Source organism: Nothoprocta perdicaria, unplaced genomic scaffold, assembly GCF_003342845.1.
Source record: "Nothoprocta perdicaria isolate Ctin4 unplaced genomic scaffold, notPer1 scaffold_79, whole genome shotgun sequence".
Classification (NCBI taxonomy): Eukaryota; Metazoa; Chordata; class Aves; order Tinamiformes; family Tinamidae; genus Nothoprocta; species Nothoprocta perdicaria.
The window spans coordinates 1969164-1991801 of record NW_020456076.1 but is presented as its reverse complement, the minus strand read 5'-3'; the positions used below and the strand labels follow the sequence as shown (position 1 = coordinate 1991801).

Below are 22638 nucleotides of genomic sequence, written 5' to 3'. Positions count from 1 at the left end.
CCACATCCTTCCTGGGGGAGACCTCTTTCTGCTCTCTTGCAGGAGCTTTCTTTATGAGAAATTAAGCTATGGCTTGATCTGATATTGCTTGGCACTAATCCTGTTTTAGAAGCCACAGAAACAATTGACTGTCTAATTCCATCTTTTATTATAGATTCTGCATGTCAAAGCTAACCTGTTTTCTCTCTGAATATGGTGTTTCTCTATCAGTGCCTTCTCTGTTAGTGATCTTTATTTGATAAAAACTGTGTAAGCCAGAGATATTTTTAAAAGGCAATTAAGAAAATGAGGATATTAAAAATGGAAAAGCAAAGAGAGAGATGGTGTGTTAAAAGGTGGAGAAGAAGAATTATTGACATGTAAGGACTTGGACATTTTTCAAACTTCAGACCTTTCTTAGATATGACAGGAGTCAATTCAAAGTATGGGCAGATGGTCATAGACTAACGACATTTTTAATTTTTTTAAGCTGATGTTAAAAAAACAAGCATACAACAAATAAATCACCTTGATTTACCCTGCTTGTTTACTTAAAAAGCCAAAATTGACAAAAGAGAACCATGTTGTCAGAGTATTTTGGAACATACAGGTCAGCAGTTCATCAATCCTTGACTACTGGTTCGGAATACAGTGCATTTTCTGCCTTTACATGTCGCGATCATTTTGTGTATATACAATATTCTTTTTTCCAGATTTTTTTTCTGCCTGTTTTCATGACAGCGTTAAGACATATATTTATTTTAAAATTCAAAAACATATATATGATACCTAATTTTAGGGCCAGGTCTGTAATATGTGTAAAATATGTAATATGTGTAAAAAATATTGCTTTGAAATTCCAAGTAATGTCAACACTAAATAGGAACATTAACTCATTATTTTTTGTAGATATTTAGTAATATTTTGTAATGTAGATATTTCGTAGATATTTTGTAATTTGTGTATTTTAGCTACTTTCAGAATACCTAGGATAGATTAAAGAGGAAAAGCACAAAGCAGAATAGATGCTATGTAATATGTTTTACTGGGGAAAGAGTACATATTTAAATAATGCAAGGCCACATTTCTTTCAACTATAAGTACATGCGTTTAATAGAAAAATAATATCTTACTATAACTATTCTTTAACAGCATATTTAAAACACCAAGGAGGGAACACCTGCCAGTCCTAATATGACCATGCCATGTGTATCTGTTCAAATAAATAACAATATACGTCCTCTTCAGTGTAAAAGGAACAGCTGATAATCTGCTGCAGTCTTGATGAATTATTGGAAGTTGCCTTTGAAATTCTTCATAGTATCTAGACAAGCTGTGGAAAATGTGCTAAAAACAGCTTTTCAGGATAACTCCCCATGTCTTCTCACACCATCCCTTTCTCTAGATCAGTCTTCTTATTCTTTTTATTTGACAGTTTTTGTCAAATTGTTTTTTTATCTCTTATACCTACTTTTTTTTTTCATTATAAAATTCTTTTTTCCCCGATGAAATGATTATTTAGTGTTTTTCAGCCTACTTCTCTCTGACATTCATTAACAGATGCATGAAATAATTGCCAACTTGTTACTTTTTCTCCTGTGTTTCCAGGAGAAACTCTTTCTCCTCCCGGGAAACTAACGGAGAAAGAGACAGCTGAGTGTTTCGTTGGCTATCATGAACTCCATCTCTCCCTGCTGCTTTTCCCTAAATGTCACGGACATTCTCCAGTGTGGTTACCGGGGTGCTTTCTCCAGGAATGCTTGCAAGAGTCTACAAAAGGCAATAAATTAACTGCACATTTATAGGATTAAGTTAAAATGGAAACCACTTACCTGCTGTATCACAGTTAAAAAGAAAATAAAGAAAGGTATATATATTGGGTACATTTCGTATGAGATTGGATGCAATTTGGATGCCACCTGAAAGCTACCCATCAATTTTGAATAGTCTCTTTCTTTGTTCCTCCCTTTGTGAATGTGTTGGTATATGTTTAGATGTGTTACACAACACATACATAAAAGGTGAACACGTCAATTCAACAGATCAATCAATAAATACCAATGGGGAAGAACACTGAGATGCACTCTGTGCTCTATCCCTTTGCTGCCTTCTTTAAGAAGGTTTGAGGCTCTTACCTATTTCTTCGTATTTGATTATTCAATCTGTAGCGTTATTTTTAATAAAAAAGTTTTAATTTGATACAGTTTCATTGTATGAAAGTCAATACAAATTAAATGCATCTTGCATCCAGTGATAGAAAAGCCACAGGATTTTAGGTAGTTGTCTGCACATATCCCTCTTGCCCTTTTTGAAGACTGGAATGACACTGGCATTCTCCCAGGCCTCTGGCATCTTAAAGATGATGGAGAGTGGCTGGCTTCACAGAAACAAAATATTGTTCTGTGAACTTTAGCCCTTGTGAAGGAAATCGGTAAGATTTTTCACTACAGGCACCTTAAGCACCTGTTTTTCAATAGTTCAATAGTTTCAATAGTTCTTATTAGGACTAGAAATGGTCTCCCCAAGTCCTGCATTAGGCTATTACAGGCAAGCATGTCTTCTGTTTCCTGCATAAAATTCATTGAACTTTGTTTCTAAAATAGAGTTTTTGCTTCACATCTTGACTAGGAGACCATATCTGAGATCTCTGATAATCTCTTGGCATCACACTAATCTCTTGACATTTAAACCTTATCCTGATTTCCAGATGAGTTTGATTTGTGGGTTGTTGAGGTCACCTAGTTTCTTTGATAAAATCAGTTTGCTTATCTTCTAATGAGTTCTTTTCCCTTGTCAATATTTCTTTTCCCTTCCAATGTTTATTTTTTAAATTGAAAAACAACCAAAGTGTTTTGGTCTATTTTTATCTTATTGTGATGATTGATTTTTCTGCTCACCTACATTTCAGCTCAAATTCCTTTAACTTCAATATGGGTGACCAGAATCTTGTTTATATTCTGTGGGTAAATTATGCTTTGCTTTAATGCACTGAATTTATGAGCAATACGGGGAAATTACAAAGTACTCTGTATGCTACATGAAATATTTCTTATGTCCAAAGTTTATTTGCTGTTCGAGCAGTTGTAGCTTTCAACAATTAGTACAGTCTTCAAAAAAAATCTTGTATTAAATATCTAGTTAGCAACTCTCTTAGTAGCATTCTATCATGCAGAATTAAATCTCATTTTTATACATATCAATGTAAGCAATATTTTAATTATGTTGTACAAAACAATATTTTAATTATGTTGTACAATTACTAAATTTTACAACCATAACTAATTACTTTCTTTCCAAAGGGCAAAATTTTGTCTAACAGTTTGAGATAAAAACAGTTGGAATTAATGGAAAGTTATGCCTTTGCTTAGTTGAACTATTACCTTATGGCTAAACCAATTTATGTCTCATTAGCAAGCAGTATGTTAATAAACAAAATCTAAATATGTGGATTTTAGCAATCACAGAATGGGCAGCAAAAGTAATCAGAAATGCATTATGAACATTCATTCATCTTTCAAAGTGCAAAAATTCAGAAATGATTGGAAAAAATGTAATAGCAAAACTTGGAAATGTTGGTAATTAGGTGAGGAATCACTGCAGGTTACCCATATAGCTGTTAGCTGTCCTTATGCAGGCCATTCTTTATTTGACACTAAAAGAAGAATTATCAGCATATTAGCTTGTTTATCTAAAGCTGATTATCAGTTAAAATTGATACTGACATTTAATCGTCCTGAGACATCATATTTAATATTTCACTAAGGTGAATTACAGCTTACTTTTTGAAAAGCTATTGTTTTAATCTGTCATAATACCAGATCCAAATTAATCCACACAAGTAACTCTTTCTGCACAAGCAAGAAAGGTAGCAATTTTTACATAGTTAATTTATGTGTATGTGGAGTTACAGAGTAATTTAATAGAACCTATTAAGTATGCTACAAAATTTCTTCCTGGATGAAGAATTTTTCAGTATCTAATATCTTAGGTAACAGGATAGAGAGAGATTTTCAAATTCATGGAGGATACCAAGCTAGAAGTTACTATAATTTTAGAGAAGAGAATGAAAATTCACAATGAGCTTGATGAATAGTAGAAATGGTTTGAATTTGTCAATACAATTGTAGTAATGAGTACAAAATACTTCATTTGGGTAAGAAAACTAAGCAATGGATGCAAAATGGGGGCTGTCTGGTTATTTGTCTTTATGGCAGTTAGCTATAATTAAATCTGAATTAATGATATATTGCTGTTGCATGAAGACAATCGCAGTCTGGGGTGAATTAACAGGAGTGTTGTTTGTAAGATATGGGAGGCAATTATTCCGCTCTACTTGTCACTAGGAAGGTCTCAGTTACTTTTCTATTCATCCTTGGGTTGCACGCAGGAAGACAAGAGGATAAAAATTTGAGAGAGGATCCAGAGAAGCCACAGGCAGGAATCTAAGAAAGTGTGAACTTCTTGGAAAAACTGAAGGAATTGAGTTTGTTTAGAAAGAGGATTTATGATAGTAGTCTTCAATTTTTTAAAAGATCTTATAAAGGGGACAATGATAATTGTTCTCCATTCCACTGAAGTTACAAGGACAAATCAGCATAATTTGCCAAAGGGAAGATTTAGGTGCAATAATAATGTTAACAATATCTAAACTAAGGACCAGTTTACTTAAGAAGACTTGGAATTGCTTTCACTGAAATTTTTGAAAGTTAGTCTAATTTTACTTGATCATGTGAGGAAAGAAAAAGCCCAGCTGACTTTTCAGTCTTATATATCTGTGATATCACTTAAAAGCCTGTTTCAGATAGTACCTAGTATATGTTCTGTGTAGAACACCTCTTCCTAAATTTGCACAAACTTTTAGTTGTTTACTATTCTGCCAGTCGTCAACCATTTAGCTAAGTAGTGATTTTCTAGGCTAGGTTTTCTAGGCTAGGCAGTTTGAAGTTTAAGATTTTGAGAGGAAGGGCTGTAGGGAGTTTTCCCAGACAGATTTGTAAAGAGACCTAGAAAAAAAAAGGCATTCATTTTTTGAAAAATGTTGACAGTGTTTTTTTCTGAAAGACCAAATACATCCTCATTTTGGAGCTCTAACCTGAAAGACTGAGGTATCTTTTATTTTGTCAACTCATCTCTGCCTAGCGTATCTGTTTCCAGGGCATGCTCTTGTCACCAGGTTTTGGATTCCATAGCATGTTCAGGTCATGTTGCAGAGTTTGAAACTCTGCCTCTTGGACTATTGCAAGACTGCAGTAATGCTAGCTCATTACCTCTGTCTGAGGCAAAAGCTTTCTACAGTAGAGATCTGACAACTGTGAGCACTTTCTTCTTCATGCTACTGAGAACTACCAGCCAGCTGCATTTTCAGTAATTGGAACCTACTGAGTTTTCTGTCAGAGCAGCCCTAGGGTCTTATGTTCTGAATTTGTATAGCTTTTAGCTTCCTCTGTATTTATAGGCACAGTGTGGACTGGCACTGCCTGCTTTTTCATCATGCCCTCTCTGCCTTGTATTGCCATGCAGCCACGCTATATCACCTGCTCAACCATCTAACAAGCACTGGTGAACTCTTTGTATTTGTCTTAGTGTCCATGATTTATATTAATGTGAAAGTATGATAAATCAGCCTTGCAAGCCAGCTATCTCAGAACTCTGCCACAACTTCCTTCAAGCTGTGTTGTGCATTGATTCTAGTGTATTCATGCTTGATGAATCAGTTTTCTTCATGCTTTTTTTGCTCTCTGTCTAGCTGGTGAGTTCCTCATAGCATTCCTAGAGGTGACTGCAGCATGGTCTGTGATGAATCTGTGTCCTTGAGTGTATAACATTACATTTCTTTTGTGTGTTATAAAGATATTGCATAATTGAGCCAGAATATATACCCAAAGATTGAATAGTTGCAAACAAAATCAATTCAACAACAGCAGATGTAGATGAAACAGTCATAACCATGTTTTTTTCAAAAAAGCCAAGTTCACACCTGCATATCCTCATCACTCTTTTGTACATGTTCTTTGAAAACACGAAACACCTTCTGCTTGCTGAGCAGCCCAGAGTGATCATATAACTATCTGTTTTGTGCATGCTTTTATATAAAAACTGGCATGTTATAGCAGTAAATTTAAGCAGGTGCTGTCTTAACCCATAGTATAATACTTCCATTTCAGACCTGATTCTGGCAGGTGGTCCCTTGAGCACTGCCAGGAGCTGAGGACACTGCAATTTATTTACAGGCTTATGCACTTGCCTGATTTAAAGACAAAGATGCAATCAGGAAAAATATGTCTCTGTTAATTTGCAAACATCTTTCCTCTTCCCTCTGACATCTTTCAGCAACCCATAAAGTGTCTGTCCTTTTCAGAAATCACTGGCTTTTGTTTGTAAGCAAAGCACATAAATACTGGTGTATGAGGAGCAAGGATGACTGTAAGGCATCAGGTCCATCATAAGGGCCTTGGGCCCATTAAGCTTAAATACCACTTTCAGATTTTCAGTTTTCTTTTTACATACCTGCATGCTCCATCTTGTACACCAACTCCAAAGTACTCATGTACTCATACATGAACTTGCTGTATCCTGCAACTTTTCTTCTGTGTGTGATACAATTTTACTGCAAATTAACACAGCTAACTGGAATTGAGGTTCCAGAGACAGCTTCCATGTCACTCAAATTAGATTTTCTCTGAAAAAGAGCAAATAACGGGCCTGGAAGCGGATACCAAACTCCAGGATCTCCCCTCTTTCTCTTTCCTCTCCTTTGAATGCACTAGATGAAAGTTAGGGGCCTTCATGTTGCCTTGTGATCTGAAGTCTGCTAAGCAGCAACCACAGCAGCCCATCCTTTTTCAGAAAGTTTCATTTACTGGTTAGGTCTTTGCATAATATCTTTGTTTCAGGAAAAATAAAACTAATAATTCAAGTCACTGCTTTCTCAGTGTTGTTGTTATTACATATGAAAATAATTTCTGTCTACAAGAGTAGCATTTCTAATAAAAGCCACGGTCAAAAGTTCTGATTTGAAGCTTCTTAAGTATATAAATAAATGACAAGTAAGTTCAGTAGGCTTTGGATCAGACATGCTCTGCATGCATTAAAAAAATAATACCAGTGGAACCCTGCATAAAAAAATTCCACAAATAACCATGAAAATGTTGGCATTTACTTTTGAATATCAAGACATTTATCTCAACTCTGAAAAATAATGTGAAGATCCTGAACAGCAAGGGCTAGATAATAATAAACCAAAGCTTCTTCTTCTTCTTCTTCTTTTTTTTTTTTTTTTTTTTTTTTAAATACAGGGAAGTTCCTCTGTATCACCAGAACAAAATACCAACATACAAAAGCAAACTCTTCTGTTATCTATTCACTTTGTTACTATGCTTCAACAGGAATTTTAAGAAATACTATTTTTGCATAAGGATGATGCAAAGGATATGATGAATAGAAATTTGCTTTACAGTCTGGTACTGTGATATATGGATTTCTTACACTGAGCTGTATATGTGATAAACTACACATTTCCCTATTGTATAAATATATATTTTTTTCACTTGAAAAAGCTAATTCTACTTCATAAAATGGATCTTAGACAAGAACTTGAAGTGCAACAGCAAAAACTCTTTTCCTCCCCTCCATAATCTCCAAATTGAAAATAACCCTTTTGAACTCATAGTCCTTAATAGCATTTCTCCTCACAGCTTTTCTAATTTATCCTGTGGTAGAAACTCTGCTTGTAACGGATGGAAGCACGGACTTCTGTGCCTCTGGGCAGCTGTGCCTACGCATCTGTGGTTCATTTGGGTCTTACACCCACCTCAGTCCACTAGTGAGTTCTTGTCCCTCTGGGAGTCTTTCGGGGTTACAACATGCCCTGAAAGGATCTGCTGCTTTTAGAAGCCTTGCTATTTGCATTGCATTTTCTGAAACTAAGTAAAATCACTCTTAGAGTGTAAGAGTACAGTTTGCATAGAGAAAGAAATAGAAACTATAGCCTATTCTTCTTCCAAATCCAAGGTCCACAGTGAGGAATCCAGTTTCCTCATCAGTACCCCTTTAAATCCACAAAACTCTTTATTGGCTTAGTAGGTTTATTTTTCTTTCCATCTGTAGCTGATAGACAGGAAAAGCAAATTCTGTGAAGATTTATGTCATCATTTTTATCTTTTATTTCCTCTGTGAGGTTTTTTCTTTCCTTTCATTTCTACAATTTGAGGAGGAAGAGATGTAGTGTGCTATATCGGAATTGGACAAATTAAACATATATTTATGCGTTTTTTATATTATTTTAAGTAAGAACCTGTTATGGCAGAAGCAACAGGAAATGTCACATTCCTCTTGCATTAACATCATCTAACCATCAGGCATCTCTCCAGTGCAGAAGAAAACTAACTTTCTGCCAGAGTGTTAGCTTATGCTACTATTCATAAAAAGGGAATAAAGAAGTGCTAAAGGGAGATGCACACAGGTGCTTTTGGCATCCAAGAATTCCATCAGTTCTAGATTTCTGGAGGACATTAATTTAAGGAGATGAAAATTAAGTTTTATTCTATGAAATTTTATCTCCAATTTCTTCTCCCTTGATGGAAAGTATCAATTTTATGGTACGGAAAAAGAAAAAAAAATCATAAATAATCTTAAAATTTTATGTTATCTTGAACAATAGACTTACAATTAACGAATTACTTTAGAGTAAAAAAAAAATATCAAGAATCTTCTGTCAAGAGTCTTCTCCTCTTAGCAGACTGCTAGGAATTGGACAGCCTAAATGATGAAATATGGAATTTCATGTGCTAGATTATCAGCTATTAAAGAGGGTCCCTCAGGCCAAAACGCCCCCCAAAGTAGACACATTTATAGCGTGCCAATCCATGTTAAGACTAATCCATGTTAAGAGTTTCTCGGTTTTCAGATTTACACCAAAAGTTTCCTGAACAGCTGATTTCGACCACAGCCTGTGCCCTGAGGCACTGTTTGACCAAACTGGTGATTGCCATCAAAGCCCATTTTGAATTCACAAATTATTATTTCCTCAGTTCCCCAAAGCATCTCTCTTGCTGGTGTGCTACATGTGACACTGGGATATGTGGTCAACAGCACTTCAACGAAATCAAAGCCCTGCATCAAACTTCTCTCTCTCCCAAAAAAGCAAGATCCCAAACCCAATCTACTTTCCACAAAAAGGTCTGAATTACTGCTACAGACTATTTAAGATGCAAGGGACATGAACCTTCTTCACCCACCCTGCCAACAATGCTTTGACAAGTTGTGGCTAAATATTCAAGGGTCATTGGTCCAGAAGAAGACAAGCAATAGGAAGGATGATTCTGTAGCTCAGCAGTTGAAGTATTCAGCGGTGAAAGTGGAGGGATCAAAACAGACAGGGTGACGTAGACATCTCCCTGCATTTCAGTGGAGCTCATTCTGAAGCAAATAAGCCTTCTTTCCCTTTTCTGCTGCTTAGGTGCCCAACCTTTAATTGTCAACTTCAGGCATGACCTTTATTGCCTGTAAGATTTCGCCCTGAGGCATCAGTAATTTCATATTGAGGTATGTTAAACCTTTGTGCATTTTCAAAGTCCAATCAGCAATTTCCTGCAAAGCATCTATCACATTTCAGATCTGCACCTTAAATTATATAGCTTCCTCAGGCAAATAAGACCTAAATCATAGTCTAGTTCTTCTGCAATATTTCAGTATTTATCAATTTTTTTTTTTTTAATCTTAGGCCTCAATCCCATAAGCAAATCCACACTGGCAGCCAGATATTCAGGTCACAGAATGTGTATGTGGCTATAGAACACTTCATATACAACTAAAATATTTATATAAACAGATCATATTTCTGAGGCAAATTAAAAATTTGTTAATATTAAAGCAATTAAAACATTTAAAACATTAAAACATTTCATTTCTGTCCGTATCTTAATATGAAAAGTTACTAATGGTTTCGTGTTTGCCACTCAAATGTTTGCAAATGCTAATTATTGTTACATGGTATTTATCTCCAAATAGCAACACATGCATCAAGAGATTTCTGATGCAATTGAATGACTATTGACTGAATTCTGTATCAAAAGATACAGGAACTCGGATTTCAGGTTAATAAAACAATTCAGAAAAATGAGTGAAGGAAATCCCACCTGGGTTACAAATTCCAACCAAATCACCTACTATTTTTAGAGTATTATTTCTATTTCCTTTCTCTTATCCTTTCTCTCTATAATATCTCTTGTCCTAACCCACAGGCACTGTACTCCACAGGGTATATGTCACAGTTTAGTTCTTTCAGTGTTTCCATTCTTTGAGGATCTATGTATGACCAGTGCGGTGTGGATGGCTAATATAGTTGCTGATTGTAATGGTTGGAAAGTTTGGCAAAAGATTGCAATGATTAAAAGGAAGGTAGGAGTGAGTGTTAAAGGTTGAGTTGGAGATGCCCAGGTAAGCATGGACATATTGAACTGTATTCTGCAGCCCAAGTACTGAATCTATATGTCTCAGTATAACTTTTAAGATATGAAAGGATTAGTCTCATTCGTGAATGACCTGCAAGACATTTACACAGAGATTTGAATCTGAAGCAGCTGATCAGAAAACCCTGTAAGTAAATTAGAAAATTCTTCTGCATCAATTCTAAAGTCTGGAATATTAGGGAGAAAAAAAAAAAAAAGGAAAAGTGGGAGTTCAGAGGTGAAATAGCATGGCAAGATAAGACTGAAGAGCACCTGTAGTATTCCTGGCATATCACTGCCATCCCATCAAAGTGAAATATTAGAGATGTTGTGATGCACTTATGACGCTAGAATTCAGCTTTCTGTCAGAAAGGAATTTTGTTGACAATTGTCTCCTGAGTAGAATTACTGAGCTGAGTGTCTCACTTCTTAGTTAAGTGGAATTTAATTAAAATGTATTTCATCAGAGCATTTGGTCACTCTTCCAACAATGCTGAGTTTGCAGATAGAGACTTTCTGTGGCTAGAGGGAGAAATAAGGGAGCTTTACTCCTTGCCTTTGCCCACTCTGCATTCCAGTGTCATTTGACTTGGCTGCAGCTGTGTTTCTGCATAAACTCATCCCTTCAGATTAGGTATGATAAGTCCCTGTTCTATAACAAATAGAAACCATTTAAAAATGTAAGGCATAATCTTGCCTTTAATTTGGTACAGAATTTGATATTAGCACAAACTGTTGCCTAGAATAAATATTGTAACTACACATACCATAATGGTTCCCTTGTTAATACTAATGCTGATGATTGCTAAAAATTTGGCAGTTATATGTCTCCAGATGTTCCAGTTAAATGGTCATTTAGGACAGAATTTCCAACCCCAGCTTTCTACTGTTTTATAGCTCCCATCCTAGTACACAGTGGGTATTTGATAGGGTATAAATATATAAGATCTTACTTCTTTTGATAGTTTTTGAAAACAGAATATTTCTTCACAAAACATGCTGGGAAAAAAAGTGACTGCATTTTTTGTTGTGTTGTATTTTTTTATTTTGTATCTGGCCAGGATTGAAATGGTGGTAGCTGACATTGAAAACAAATTTACAAATTTTCAGCTCTCTTGGTCTAATGAGTGCTTAAGGGCTACCTTGTGAGGGAGCAAACGGAAGGAAGAACTTGCACTCAAGAAAGGCGATTAGTGCTGTGGATTTGTGCAAAACATTAACTTGACAGCCATGCACAAGTCAACAGCATTCTGGTCTCTCGTTTCTGCTGGGGGTATTGTTTCAAGGAGGGTCATTGCTCTCCAAACCTGGCATCTACTTACATTGTTTGAAAATCTTACAAGGCCCCATTAGAATAATGGGTCCTGACACATATTTCCTCATTTGCTGTATGATTTAACTACTGTGGACAACTGTAATCATACTCCAACTGCTGCTCCAGAAAGAGATTTTTTTTTTTAAATTGTTCCATTGATCTAGGATATAATCTGCATCTATGATGGTATAAACAATATGCACTGTGGAATGACAGCATTAATATTTTATTAATAACTCCTTGCACTGTCTGTTACATGAACTGTGGAATCTGAAACAACCTTAGTTGAAACAGTTTTACAAAAAATCTAAAGTGGATTTACAAACAAACTTTAAGAAACATTATGTCTATATAAACTGCATTTCTGCTAAAGGCTTTTCAACTGCAGTTTTAGTGCCCTGCACAGATTATAGATTTTAAAGGATGCTTGCTGCCACCTTGAAATCTGGAGTTATTTTCAAGAAAATTAGATAACTTGCTTTGAGGGATTACATTTGCTAGTCTTTGTGGCTTGGCAATCATACTGTTTATTTTTACAGAGTGTTTTTCTACTGAGCATCCATATGTGTTGTAGTTTAACTCAAAAAAAATATAAAAAAAGAAACAACAGAAATGCATTGGTGCTTTAAGTGCCTCTCCGTGGACATGCATGGGGTTAATTCAATACATCTAACATAAATGGTGAAATATGCTACACAGGTGAGAAGATCTGCAGTGGGAGATCCAGTGTCTACAAGTTGAGTGCCTTGCTCTCTGCTCTATGTTGAATGGAGGTATTCATCAGAAGACAGACCAATCTGTTCTGTTCAACTGGTTCTCTAACAGAAGAAAGCAGCATGACACTGCACAGATTTGGTAACAGGAAAAAAGTGCTTTTGTGCTATATCAGAATACTTTTTTATGAAATTTAAGAAATCACTCATCAAAATTTTATATTCTTGGAGGGAGGGGAAGAGTGAAAAAAGGGAGGCCAAACCAAAACAGGAGAGAAAAAGATAATTTTCTTAGTGAAAACACACGCATGCTGTTAGATTTGTTAACCTGTTGAGAAGGAAATGGCAGATCGCTTTAAATACATGGATACATTTTGTTTCAGAATAGAGTTCCTGGTTCTACCACTCAAAATCATTTCTAAAATACATCTTATAAGAGCGCATCTTATAGTAATGAAAAATGAAAAGTCAAGACTCCTAGTACAATTAAACTTAAATGGGGAACTGCACTATGGTTAATATAAAGTCCCTTGCCACTGAAGATGGGTTCTTTTTGCTCATCTCCTGGGATTACAGCAGCTATCACTTACAGACAGATGCTGAATGCTGTACTTGAAGTTGTTAACTGCTTCCCCTTCTTTGCTCTAGTTGATGCTCTCTTTAAAGAGCATTTTTATGGCCCATTTCAAATTGGTGCAATTGATTCTATACATTTTTTTTTACATATTCAGCCATTACATTACAAATAGGCTGTACATGGGCATGTCATACAAATATAGCTTGTAGGACAGGAAGGAGAGGGAGAATAGAGCTCCAGTAGTTAAGTAATAGAAGAATGATATATGTCCTTTTCTTCTGGGTGCAGTAAGAGAGTAAGTTTTGAGTCTATATCCAGGAGAACAGCTGAGCTGTGATGGGGCTGTTTTGCATTGCAAAGAATTTTCGCCAGTATCTTGTACATAGAAGGCTTTAGGGAGACAAAGTGGCCATCCCACTTTCTATATCTTCCTTGGCAGAAATACAGCCAACACTTTAGGAATGGATAGGGAGACCTTTTCTTGTGGGAGACCAAAAAGGCTTTGGACAATGTCATGAAATTTAGTTGACATCTACTGCTAAGATATCCAGCATGAAAAAAAACAAACAAAAAAGAGATAATAAAAATAAATAATAAATAAAAAAACAACTATCAGATGTTTGAAAAGAAGTCATAGGCTATGTTCTTTAATCTGGCCAAAAGACATTGCCTATTTTTTTAAACTGAATCAGCTCTACATATAACAGTTCTGTTTTCAGCTCTGATCTGTTGTGATTTTAGAATGATCTTTGTCACACAACAATATTGTATTCAGCTTCATGTTCTTAAGTATTACTGTAGGAAAAGGAGACCTTGTGGCAATCTGACATCCTGTTGTCAAGGTGTAGATATAACTAAAGCTTCCAATTAACTTCCCATATTGTCAAAAAGTCCACAAAAAGAAACAAAAACAGAAAGCAGAATGTGTATCCCTTTCCTTTTTTGGGGGGCAGAAGAGGGATATTTTCCTAATTAAAAACAAATTCTCTTCTTTTTTACTTAAAGTTTACTTGAAAATTATATCTTAGGTATATGGCAATTAACAAAATTATGATTCAAAGCTAGAACTATGAACTATGTTAATTATCACAAATACTTGGCATGTTTTCATTATATACAGCTGCATAATTCTCTGGAAGCATTTAAATGCAAACACAGGAGCAATGGGATGAAAATAATGGAGAAAGGTATCTTAAATCACTGAGTGGTTTTCTACTGTAGTATTTCTCCAAATCTAAACATCTATTGTGTTGAGTGCAGTACAAATGGAGCATTAGTGATTATGTCCTGTATATCTCTGGCATAGAAGCATTTCGTTATGTATTTTCTAACTAGCCAGCAATAGCCAGATTTATAGAGGAATAAAAGGAGGAGAAGAGGAACAGCTAACAGTTGCTATATTGAAAGAAAGCTATCCATTGGCATTTATCCTCCTACACATTTTACTCAGTAATTCACTTAGTCTGGCTATGAATCATTTTTAGATTGATTTCCACCATGAAAAATAACCAGTCGCCTTATTTGTGATAGTTGTTACAGTTTTCCTTTTTATCTCAACAACTATGATATGATGATGTTTTTTTCTGTGAGGATGAAATGAAAAAGAAAATATTTTCTCTTTTGTTTGGATGGGGATACTTTATTGAGCAGTGTCTCAGTGACCAGATATGTAGAGGAAGAACAAAGTTTAAGTTCAGAAAATAAGTAACGCACACAGGAAAAAAGGAAGAATCCAGAATGCTTTATTTCATAAAAACTCTTAATAAAACTGGAGGACAGGACTCCTTCTCTGAAGCTGAAGGAGTTGACTCTTTCTGAAAAGTCTTTTTACACCTATAAGTCCTTTTTTTTTTTTTCAATCTGAAGATCTTGTAGAAAGCTTAATGAGAGGCATGTGAGAATCACTCAGGTTTTGGTTAGATGACCAATCTGGAGATTGGAGACGCGGGCATGAAGCCCCAAATTGCTTCTAATGTACATTAAGATGAAACTGAAATTTTGTTTTTCTTAGCAATACACAAAAACAAACTTTTCAATTCTGAGGACTAAAGTCTTTCACATCAGGACTACTATAATACGAACCGTAGAAAGAAACACAGGACTAGTACCTCTCTTTTGGTCCAACTTTCTTTTCACTCAGTCTAAAATACAATTTGAAATTACTTTTCTAACTTGGAAATGAAAAACTGCATTGTACATCTTTTCATAGTAAGCTGAAGCCACTAGCCCTTATGACATGAGGCATAATGAGATCTCTGTCTGCTCTAGTAATCCAGTTTGTACACACAATCTAAATAGTGAATCAGAAATGAAGCTTTGTTTTCAGGACAGATTTTGTTTGGGTATCTGTACTTCTACTTCATCCTAGTTTAAGTATTCACATTCTTTTCATGGTTTATCCTTGTAAAAGATTTTAAAAAAAAACTAAAAAGGAAAAAAGTAAATCATCTTTGAAATCACTTAACTCTTTCAAAATCAATAAGGTTTTTGCTAGGACAGATCCAATTCAAGCAATCCACACAGAGGTAACATCCTTCATTCCCCATGTACATTCAAAATATCTTTAAAAGTAATCATAGAATTGTAGAATCAGTATGGTTGGATCTTTGAGTCCAACTGTAAGCCCTTCAGCATCATGCCTGCTAAACCGTGTCCCCAAGTGCCTCATCTACACCTTTCTTGAATACTACCAAGGACAGTGACTACACCACTTCCTTGGGCAGACTCTTCCAAAGCTTGACTAGTATTTCCATGTAGAAATTTTTCTTAATATCCGGCAAGGTGCAAATTGAGGCCATTTCCTCTTGTCCTAGTTATTTTGAAGAGGGGATTGACCTCCATTTCACTACACCCTCCTTTCAGGTAGTAGAGTGATAAGATCTTCCCAGAGACTCGTCTTCTCCAGACTAAATAATCCCAGCTGACTCAGATGCTACTTGTAAGGCCCATTCTCCAGAATCACATCACAGAAGATGAAAAAGATTATGAAATGGTGAAAGAACAAATTAAGTAGAGGAAAAAAATCAATCTCCCTTTTCTTTCCTCTATAACATAAACCGTAGGATTATCATCAGTTTAATTTGCAAAATATGTGAGGTAGGAATAGTAGAAACTGTGAATCAGGTTTACAATTATTTTTGTACTACCCCTCATTTTACTCAAGCTATATTGCCAGTTCTGGATGTATGCTTGGCGATGGATAAGAATTGAGTTTTGAACTAAAACTATTTGTAACATGAATGCTTTTAGCCTTTCAGTATTTCAAAGCTTATATCTACCAAGTATGGCTTCTTCCCCTTGACATATGTTTAAAGCATTTCTTTTTCTGTAACTGTCCTTAACTTTAAGGCTTCTTACAGTTCCTCAGGGCACACATGAAAGTGTACCTTCATTCACAAGAAACATGATCTTAATGAGTCAAAACAACACTTAACAAAAGTTAGTGCTTCCAAGGATAGCTTGTCTCCTCACTAATAGTTTTCTGACATCATTATTAAAACAAAACGTCCAAACTTTATTATTAACATCCTATTTCTTCAGAAACTGTGTCTTTTTTCAGTAAGAAGAAATTTCAAGCATTTGTTTCATGCATTCAGAATCAAATTCCTTTGGTTTGAGGTTTATATTTTATGTCCTTTGTAAATATCTTCCACTGATTTAAAAGGACATCTTCCATTTTAAGCAGATTATTTATACCATACAGTCATCACTGATGCATAGTAGTAAGCAACTATACTCACAGAGTGATTTACAGCCCCATGGATGCATGCATTGTAGTATGTCAGGGCACCACAGCCCACGCAGCTTCACAGCTCTCTCTTTCAACTTGCTTAGGTTACTGACACTCAGATTTTCTTTGCAGATGCATTTCTTCCAAGTATTTTAGCAAAGGACAGAAGTTTCTGTTAGCAGATAGGAGCAGAGTATGCAGCAAGGATTAGCCTCTCCTTGCACAGCTGAGATCAGTGGTGCTAAGGATGCAGTACAGAGCTGCACATGAACAATTTTTAGAAAAAAAAATCTAAAAGGTAGAAAAAAATTAGGTGGGCATTCTGTCCTGGGTAAGAAGAGGTGTTACAGAATAAGTAGTCTTCCATGTATCCTGTAATCTGTACATGTTCAGGTGCATTTTCATTCGTTGTGAATTGTCAATTCCTTCTTTGGAGCTGACAGCTTCAACAAACATTGCTTCCTCTGCACACAGTTCAAGTTGTGTCATGAACATTTTTATTCTTCTCAGATTTCCTTTTGAACAAAGCACAGTTTGGGGGAATTCATTTTCAAAGTTCAATTCTAACAGTATTTTTCAAAATTCCATTATAACACCTACAGTAAAACAATCCAATCTTGTTAAAAACATTTGGCTTTCTGTAAGTCACGTAAACTACAGCAGTTTCACCACCTGCTGCCTACTGTGGGTGCATTTACAATAACGTTTTACTTTAGAACAAAAACTCCTGCCTATTCCCCGCTTACCAGGCATTTGGTTCAGAAGTTATCTCGAAGTGTGACTTGTCTTTGTCACAAGTTGTAGGAAGGTATGACTTGGGCCCAGCTCAGCTGAAATTAAACAGGAAATGTGTGCCTAATGCATTTCAGCTGCTAGTGGACATTCAGTTGTGGCACCACACGGAGCTATCCTGGGACATAAAAATCTTCTGAATTATTATGGGTTTTGGGTTCACTGGCCCTCTTCCCCCCCACACTACATTTCACTCCATAAATCCATTTATATTAGTCTCCAATATTTGCTAATAAAGACACAGTGAATATCTGCTCCAAAACTAGCAAGATTTATGCAAAGTCTATTTTACTTTTCAAATAGATTTTGAACCATCATGACTGAACTCCAGGTCCTTCTGGAATTATCCATATTCCTACTGTCCTCCTTCAAACAGGAGCCTGTTTATGTTTAATTATGAAAGGCTCTGGGCCTTTCATACAGCTTCGTAGTAGTTGTGTACTTGGTTTTGATACAACTTCTCAGTAGTTGTGTAATTGGTTTTGCTCTTGACTTAAGAAATGAACAGAGAATCCTGGTCTTCATTTGTGTGCTCAGTACCATCTTCCTACAGTATCTTCTACTTAGAGCACTTGCCAAAAAGGGCTTCCATATTGCCAGAGTTACTCCATGCTAAGATCATTTGTTTATAATGCTGGAATTGTAGGAAATAATATTTTCCTTCACTTATTTAGTTTTTCAGTTATACCAACTGCTGGACCACAAAGAAGAAAGTGGATTAAAAGCTGTCACATACTTATTCAAATTAAATAATATTCACTGATCTGGTGGGGAGAGGTAGTTAATTTATCTTAATGGAATATCTTGTCTTTTGCAACTGTGAATGTACTTTTATTTTTGTATAATTTTGCTTAACATGCATAGAACCACAACAGTATTTTTCTTTTTGTCAATTAAAGAATAGCAGAAACTGTATTTGCATCTCCTTCATATACAACATACACAGATTAGCCTCTTGACATGTCTACTGGCAACTGTATTACAACATGTAATTACATGAAGATCACTGTTCTTAAAGTTTCTTTGGGGAAGAAGGATTTGCAGATGTCATAAGATTTCAGTAACGGGCAAGCTGAAAAGCTCTTTATGAAAAAGGAACCTTTTATACACAATAAGTTGCTTGACTAATTTGTCATTGTTTCTACATAGAATAAAATGTAGAATATTATCAAGTCTCTTTTTAGCAAGCTCACCTCATAGGATTGAGGCCATACAGGGATACATAAAATAATGTTCTTCATCAGACTATGACTTCTCTGCTTTCTTCATGGCAATATTAACAAATCTTCACATCTACAAAGACAGAACAAACTTCTTCAACTAGGCAACAGGCATTGCATGTTTCCTACAGCCTACAGCCGGCAGCCTGAGTAACTCCACATACCCTGCCTCAGAATGCTGTGATGAATTACAGTGTTTGGCACAATACTGTCTTTTGGGATGTGTGAAGATTACTATTGCAATCATTAGCTCTGCACTAGGGATTTGTTGTGTTATGTGCTGAGGCACAGATAGTAATAAGACAACTGAATCAAAGAATTTGCATTCTTTATAACAAAACCTGAAATACAAAATATGAAGCTAGGAAAAATGGAAAGAGATTATCATTTTTCTCAATATGTTTGTTTAAATAAACTTGAGAGTGGACTAATTAAAGGGAAAGTATGAAATTGGGAAAGTTTTTATTTACCAAAATAAACATGGAAGAAAGTGCAAAAAAAGTGCAGTGGTGAGAGAGAAACAAGCAGGATTCTGGGTCAGTATGACTGGTAGAGACAGCTAAATAAGGGAGATGCATGTTGGAAAAAGATTCATGGTGATATCCTAAAGGAGAGGTTGCAGGTGGACAGAGGGAGCGTATAGGTTAATGGAAGGAGAGAGGAAATTGCTCCTCCCTGGAGCAAGCTGCAGGAACCTCTGGAAATCACGGGCTGTGGCAAAAGGAAGGAGTGAAAGTGGCTCTGGGCAGCCAGCTAGGCCAAAAATGCCTTCCAAAGAGCCAGGGAGGGGCCTGAGGAATTTGCTGCAACTTGGAAAACCACCGAGTTGGCTGAAACCAAGCATGGAAAAAAGGGGCAGTCTGAAAGGTTGCAAGAAGAAATCTGAGAATTGGTACAAGGTACAAATACCTGTTACTTCCGTTCTGCCTGACCCTGTCTGAAAGCTTGGTTGTACGAAAAGTTAAGTTGGCTAGCTCACATTCAAATACATTTGGATTTATTGTGTTTAAAAGCCATTCATAATTGTGATATTTGCTATATGAGACCTTAGCAGATTCATCTCCAAGTTTTGGTTGACTTGTTCTCAAAATCTAATCAGTGAAGCTTTTGAGAGAGAAATGCTCTTTTCTTATGACAAATACATTAGAAATCAGAATCTTACATTATTCACCCAGGTGATATATTATAATTCATAGTTAATGGCCAAGAAAAGCATTACTTGAGGAGGAGCTGGGAAACTTACACATTGTGATATTCCCAAGCGTAGCAGTACAGAATTGTAATCCACAGCTGCAGGAAACTCAGATTCATAGCATTACAACTAAAATTCCTTTTGGTTCCCTTGGATGTTACGCCTAATCGTGTCTTCTGCTCCTGTTTGAAAGGTGTAAATGAGTTTACATATTATCCGACCTGCAGTACTCCTGGTTTGGCAAGGTGATATTGGTAACTCACTTTACTCAATACATCTTGAATAATTTAGCTCAGCTTTGTTTCTAGGTAGCTAACTACCCAGATGAGCATCTTGCATTACTGCCTATTGTCATGGTTACAGTATTGGCTGCATCTGGTCTCCTTTCCTGAGTTTTCTGTGTGCAATATGAGGCCTGTCGTTGCCTGGGGTACAATACAGCAAATCTTCTGCTGACAGGCTGGGATGTACTACAGCAGCCTATAAATGAGCATTGCCTTGTTTGAGCCCATCTAATAGCCTTCAAATGTGTACCTTGTATGCATTAATATTAGCTCTTAACTACTAGCTACCTGAAGCATTTTATATGTTTGTGTGCCTGTACAGTCAACCTTTGATTTTAATGAGCCCCTTGAAGTGTTACCAGAATTACCAGGAAAAAGTATTTATGTTTTTATGTATGTGTGTATGTAAATAAACAAATCTAGTATAATTAAAATATTCTCAGAACAGCTCTGAACCCATTGCATTGATACCTTCAATACCTGAGCATTTTCCATGGAAAATTTTGGTGTAATTCAAGTCCATTTTGGCTGTGTATAAAATTGTCTGAAGTGAAATGCTGCTGTGAAGTGAAATGATGATCCCTTCTGCCCTGGCAAATGTGCCCCACTGAAGTGCAAAGCTCCTTATCTGCCCTTCTCCGGTTGTAGAGAAATGTCTGAAGAGCTTAAGCACAGAGTCCTCTATGGGCAAAGCCCATATGTCCACTCACTCTATCCACTGTATCGCTAACCTTTTCAGGATGAAATCACTTTTACTTCTTTCATTTGCATAAGTATATTTTAAAGATATTATTGCTTTTGTTTATTTAGAGATCTTATTGATGGATTGACTTTAATGGGCAGAAACAATGCCGATTGACTTTAATGGGCAGAAACATTCAGGTGATAAAAAGAGCTGTCCAAAAAGGAAGATTTTGCAGCAATTACTGAAGATTTTTGAATTACAGTTTGTTTCATTGGAAAATTTATTTAATTGCTATTTTTTATTGTTGCATACCATGTGTACATTTTTTTGTTTTCTTCTTTCTCTGGGGATTCATGATCTTATATGCTTCACTTTTTAAGTGGTCATAATATAATTTTATTTTAAGGAGTTTAATAAGGAGATAATAAGGAGTTTAATAAGGAGTTTAATAAACTCCTTAATTTTAAGGAGTTTATAAGAACCAATTTAGGTTTTAAATGTCCCATTCAAAGTGTGTAACTGTTTATTCCAAATATTATCATTTCTAGGAACTTTGAACCAAAAGAATTGGGGAAAGAAATACTCATCCTGCAATGGTGCCAGACAATCTCCTATTAATATAGACGAAGATCTTACCCAAGTAAATGTGAATTTGAAGAAACTTAAATTCCATGGGTGGGAAAAAGAAACTTCGGAAGATACATTCATTCACAATACTGGCAAAACAGGTAAGAATTTAGATTTCATGTGCAGATTTGAATGAATCAAAAAAAAAGATATAGGACAGTAAGCCAAGGACTTTAATGTTTTTTCATTTTCCATTTTATTTTTCCCTAGCATTTGTGCTTCTAAGTTCAGCCATAAAGTAAAGCAAAACAAAACAAACATATGATGGCAGTGGCCAAGCATAATAGAGAAGCCACTAAAACAGAAAAAAAAAAATAAAAAAGAAGGAAATATACACACAAATAAAGGAAATATACGCACAAACAGAAACAGCAATCACATGATTAATAATATCTCATCAGGAGTCCTATATATACTTTTTTAAAGTATGTGTAAATTAACCATCTAGAAGCTCTTCATGGACTAGCTGTTTCAAATATGGAGGTTGGAATTCATTTCACCTGTCTTTAAAAATCTGTAATTTAGACCTTTGTATCTAAATTATTCCCTTCAGCTTCCTATTATAGTCAAAGAAGAAAATATTGGACCTATTTTTCTTCCTTTCTTCTTTCTAACTATTGGATAATAGCACCTGTAAATCCAATGGTCTAGAAATGTATTTTAGGAAGAGATGAACTATGCCTACAAATGCCTATTTTAACTTACTGCAAAAGAAGCTTCTGGTGACATTTGCATTGCCAAATGAATGTTTTTACAACCACTTTGCTGTATAAATGTAGAACAGTACCAGGAACTGCTTGTTTGGAAGCACTTCTCCTTAATGACCATCTCCAAGCTTCTACTAGATACTGTAGGAACCATTGAATATTATTTTATTTTAGTGTCATTGTTTCCAGTTTCTGTTCTTCACACCATCAAGTACTTCTTACCCAGTGCTCAACAATTGTTTACATCCCTCTTGTCCTCCTAGCTGAGATAAATAGTTCATTTCTCCTTAAATGAGAGCTCTGAGGAAAAACTCTTTAAAGACTTAAAAGTGATCTGAGCTTTTCCTCCCCTGTAGCAATTCAAATACT

At 35.7% G+C, this 22638-nt stretch overlaps 1 protein-coding gene across 6 annotated transcripts in view; it reads left to right on the top strand.

The window, feature by feature from the left end:
- Nucleotides 1-22638, top strand: part of PTPRZ1 (protein tyrosine phosphatase, receptor type Z1) — a 125153-nt gene that overhangs the window by 43593 nt on the left and 58922 nt on the right. For 5 of the 6 annotated variants that reach the window (XM_026051690.1, XM_026051689.1, XM_026051687.1 and 2 more), the window contains exon 3: nt 21484-21663. In XM_026051690.1, the coding sequence (XP_025907475.1) occupies nt 21484-21663 (180 nt within the window). Of the gene's footprint in view, nt 1-12548; nt 12598-21483; nt 21664-22638 lie in introns of those variants that run through there. The other variant, XM_026051686.1, reaches the window with a different exon arrangement.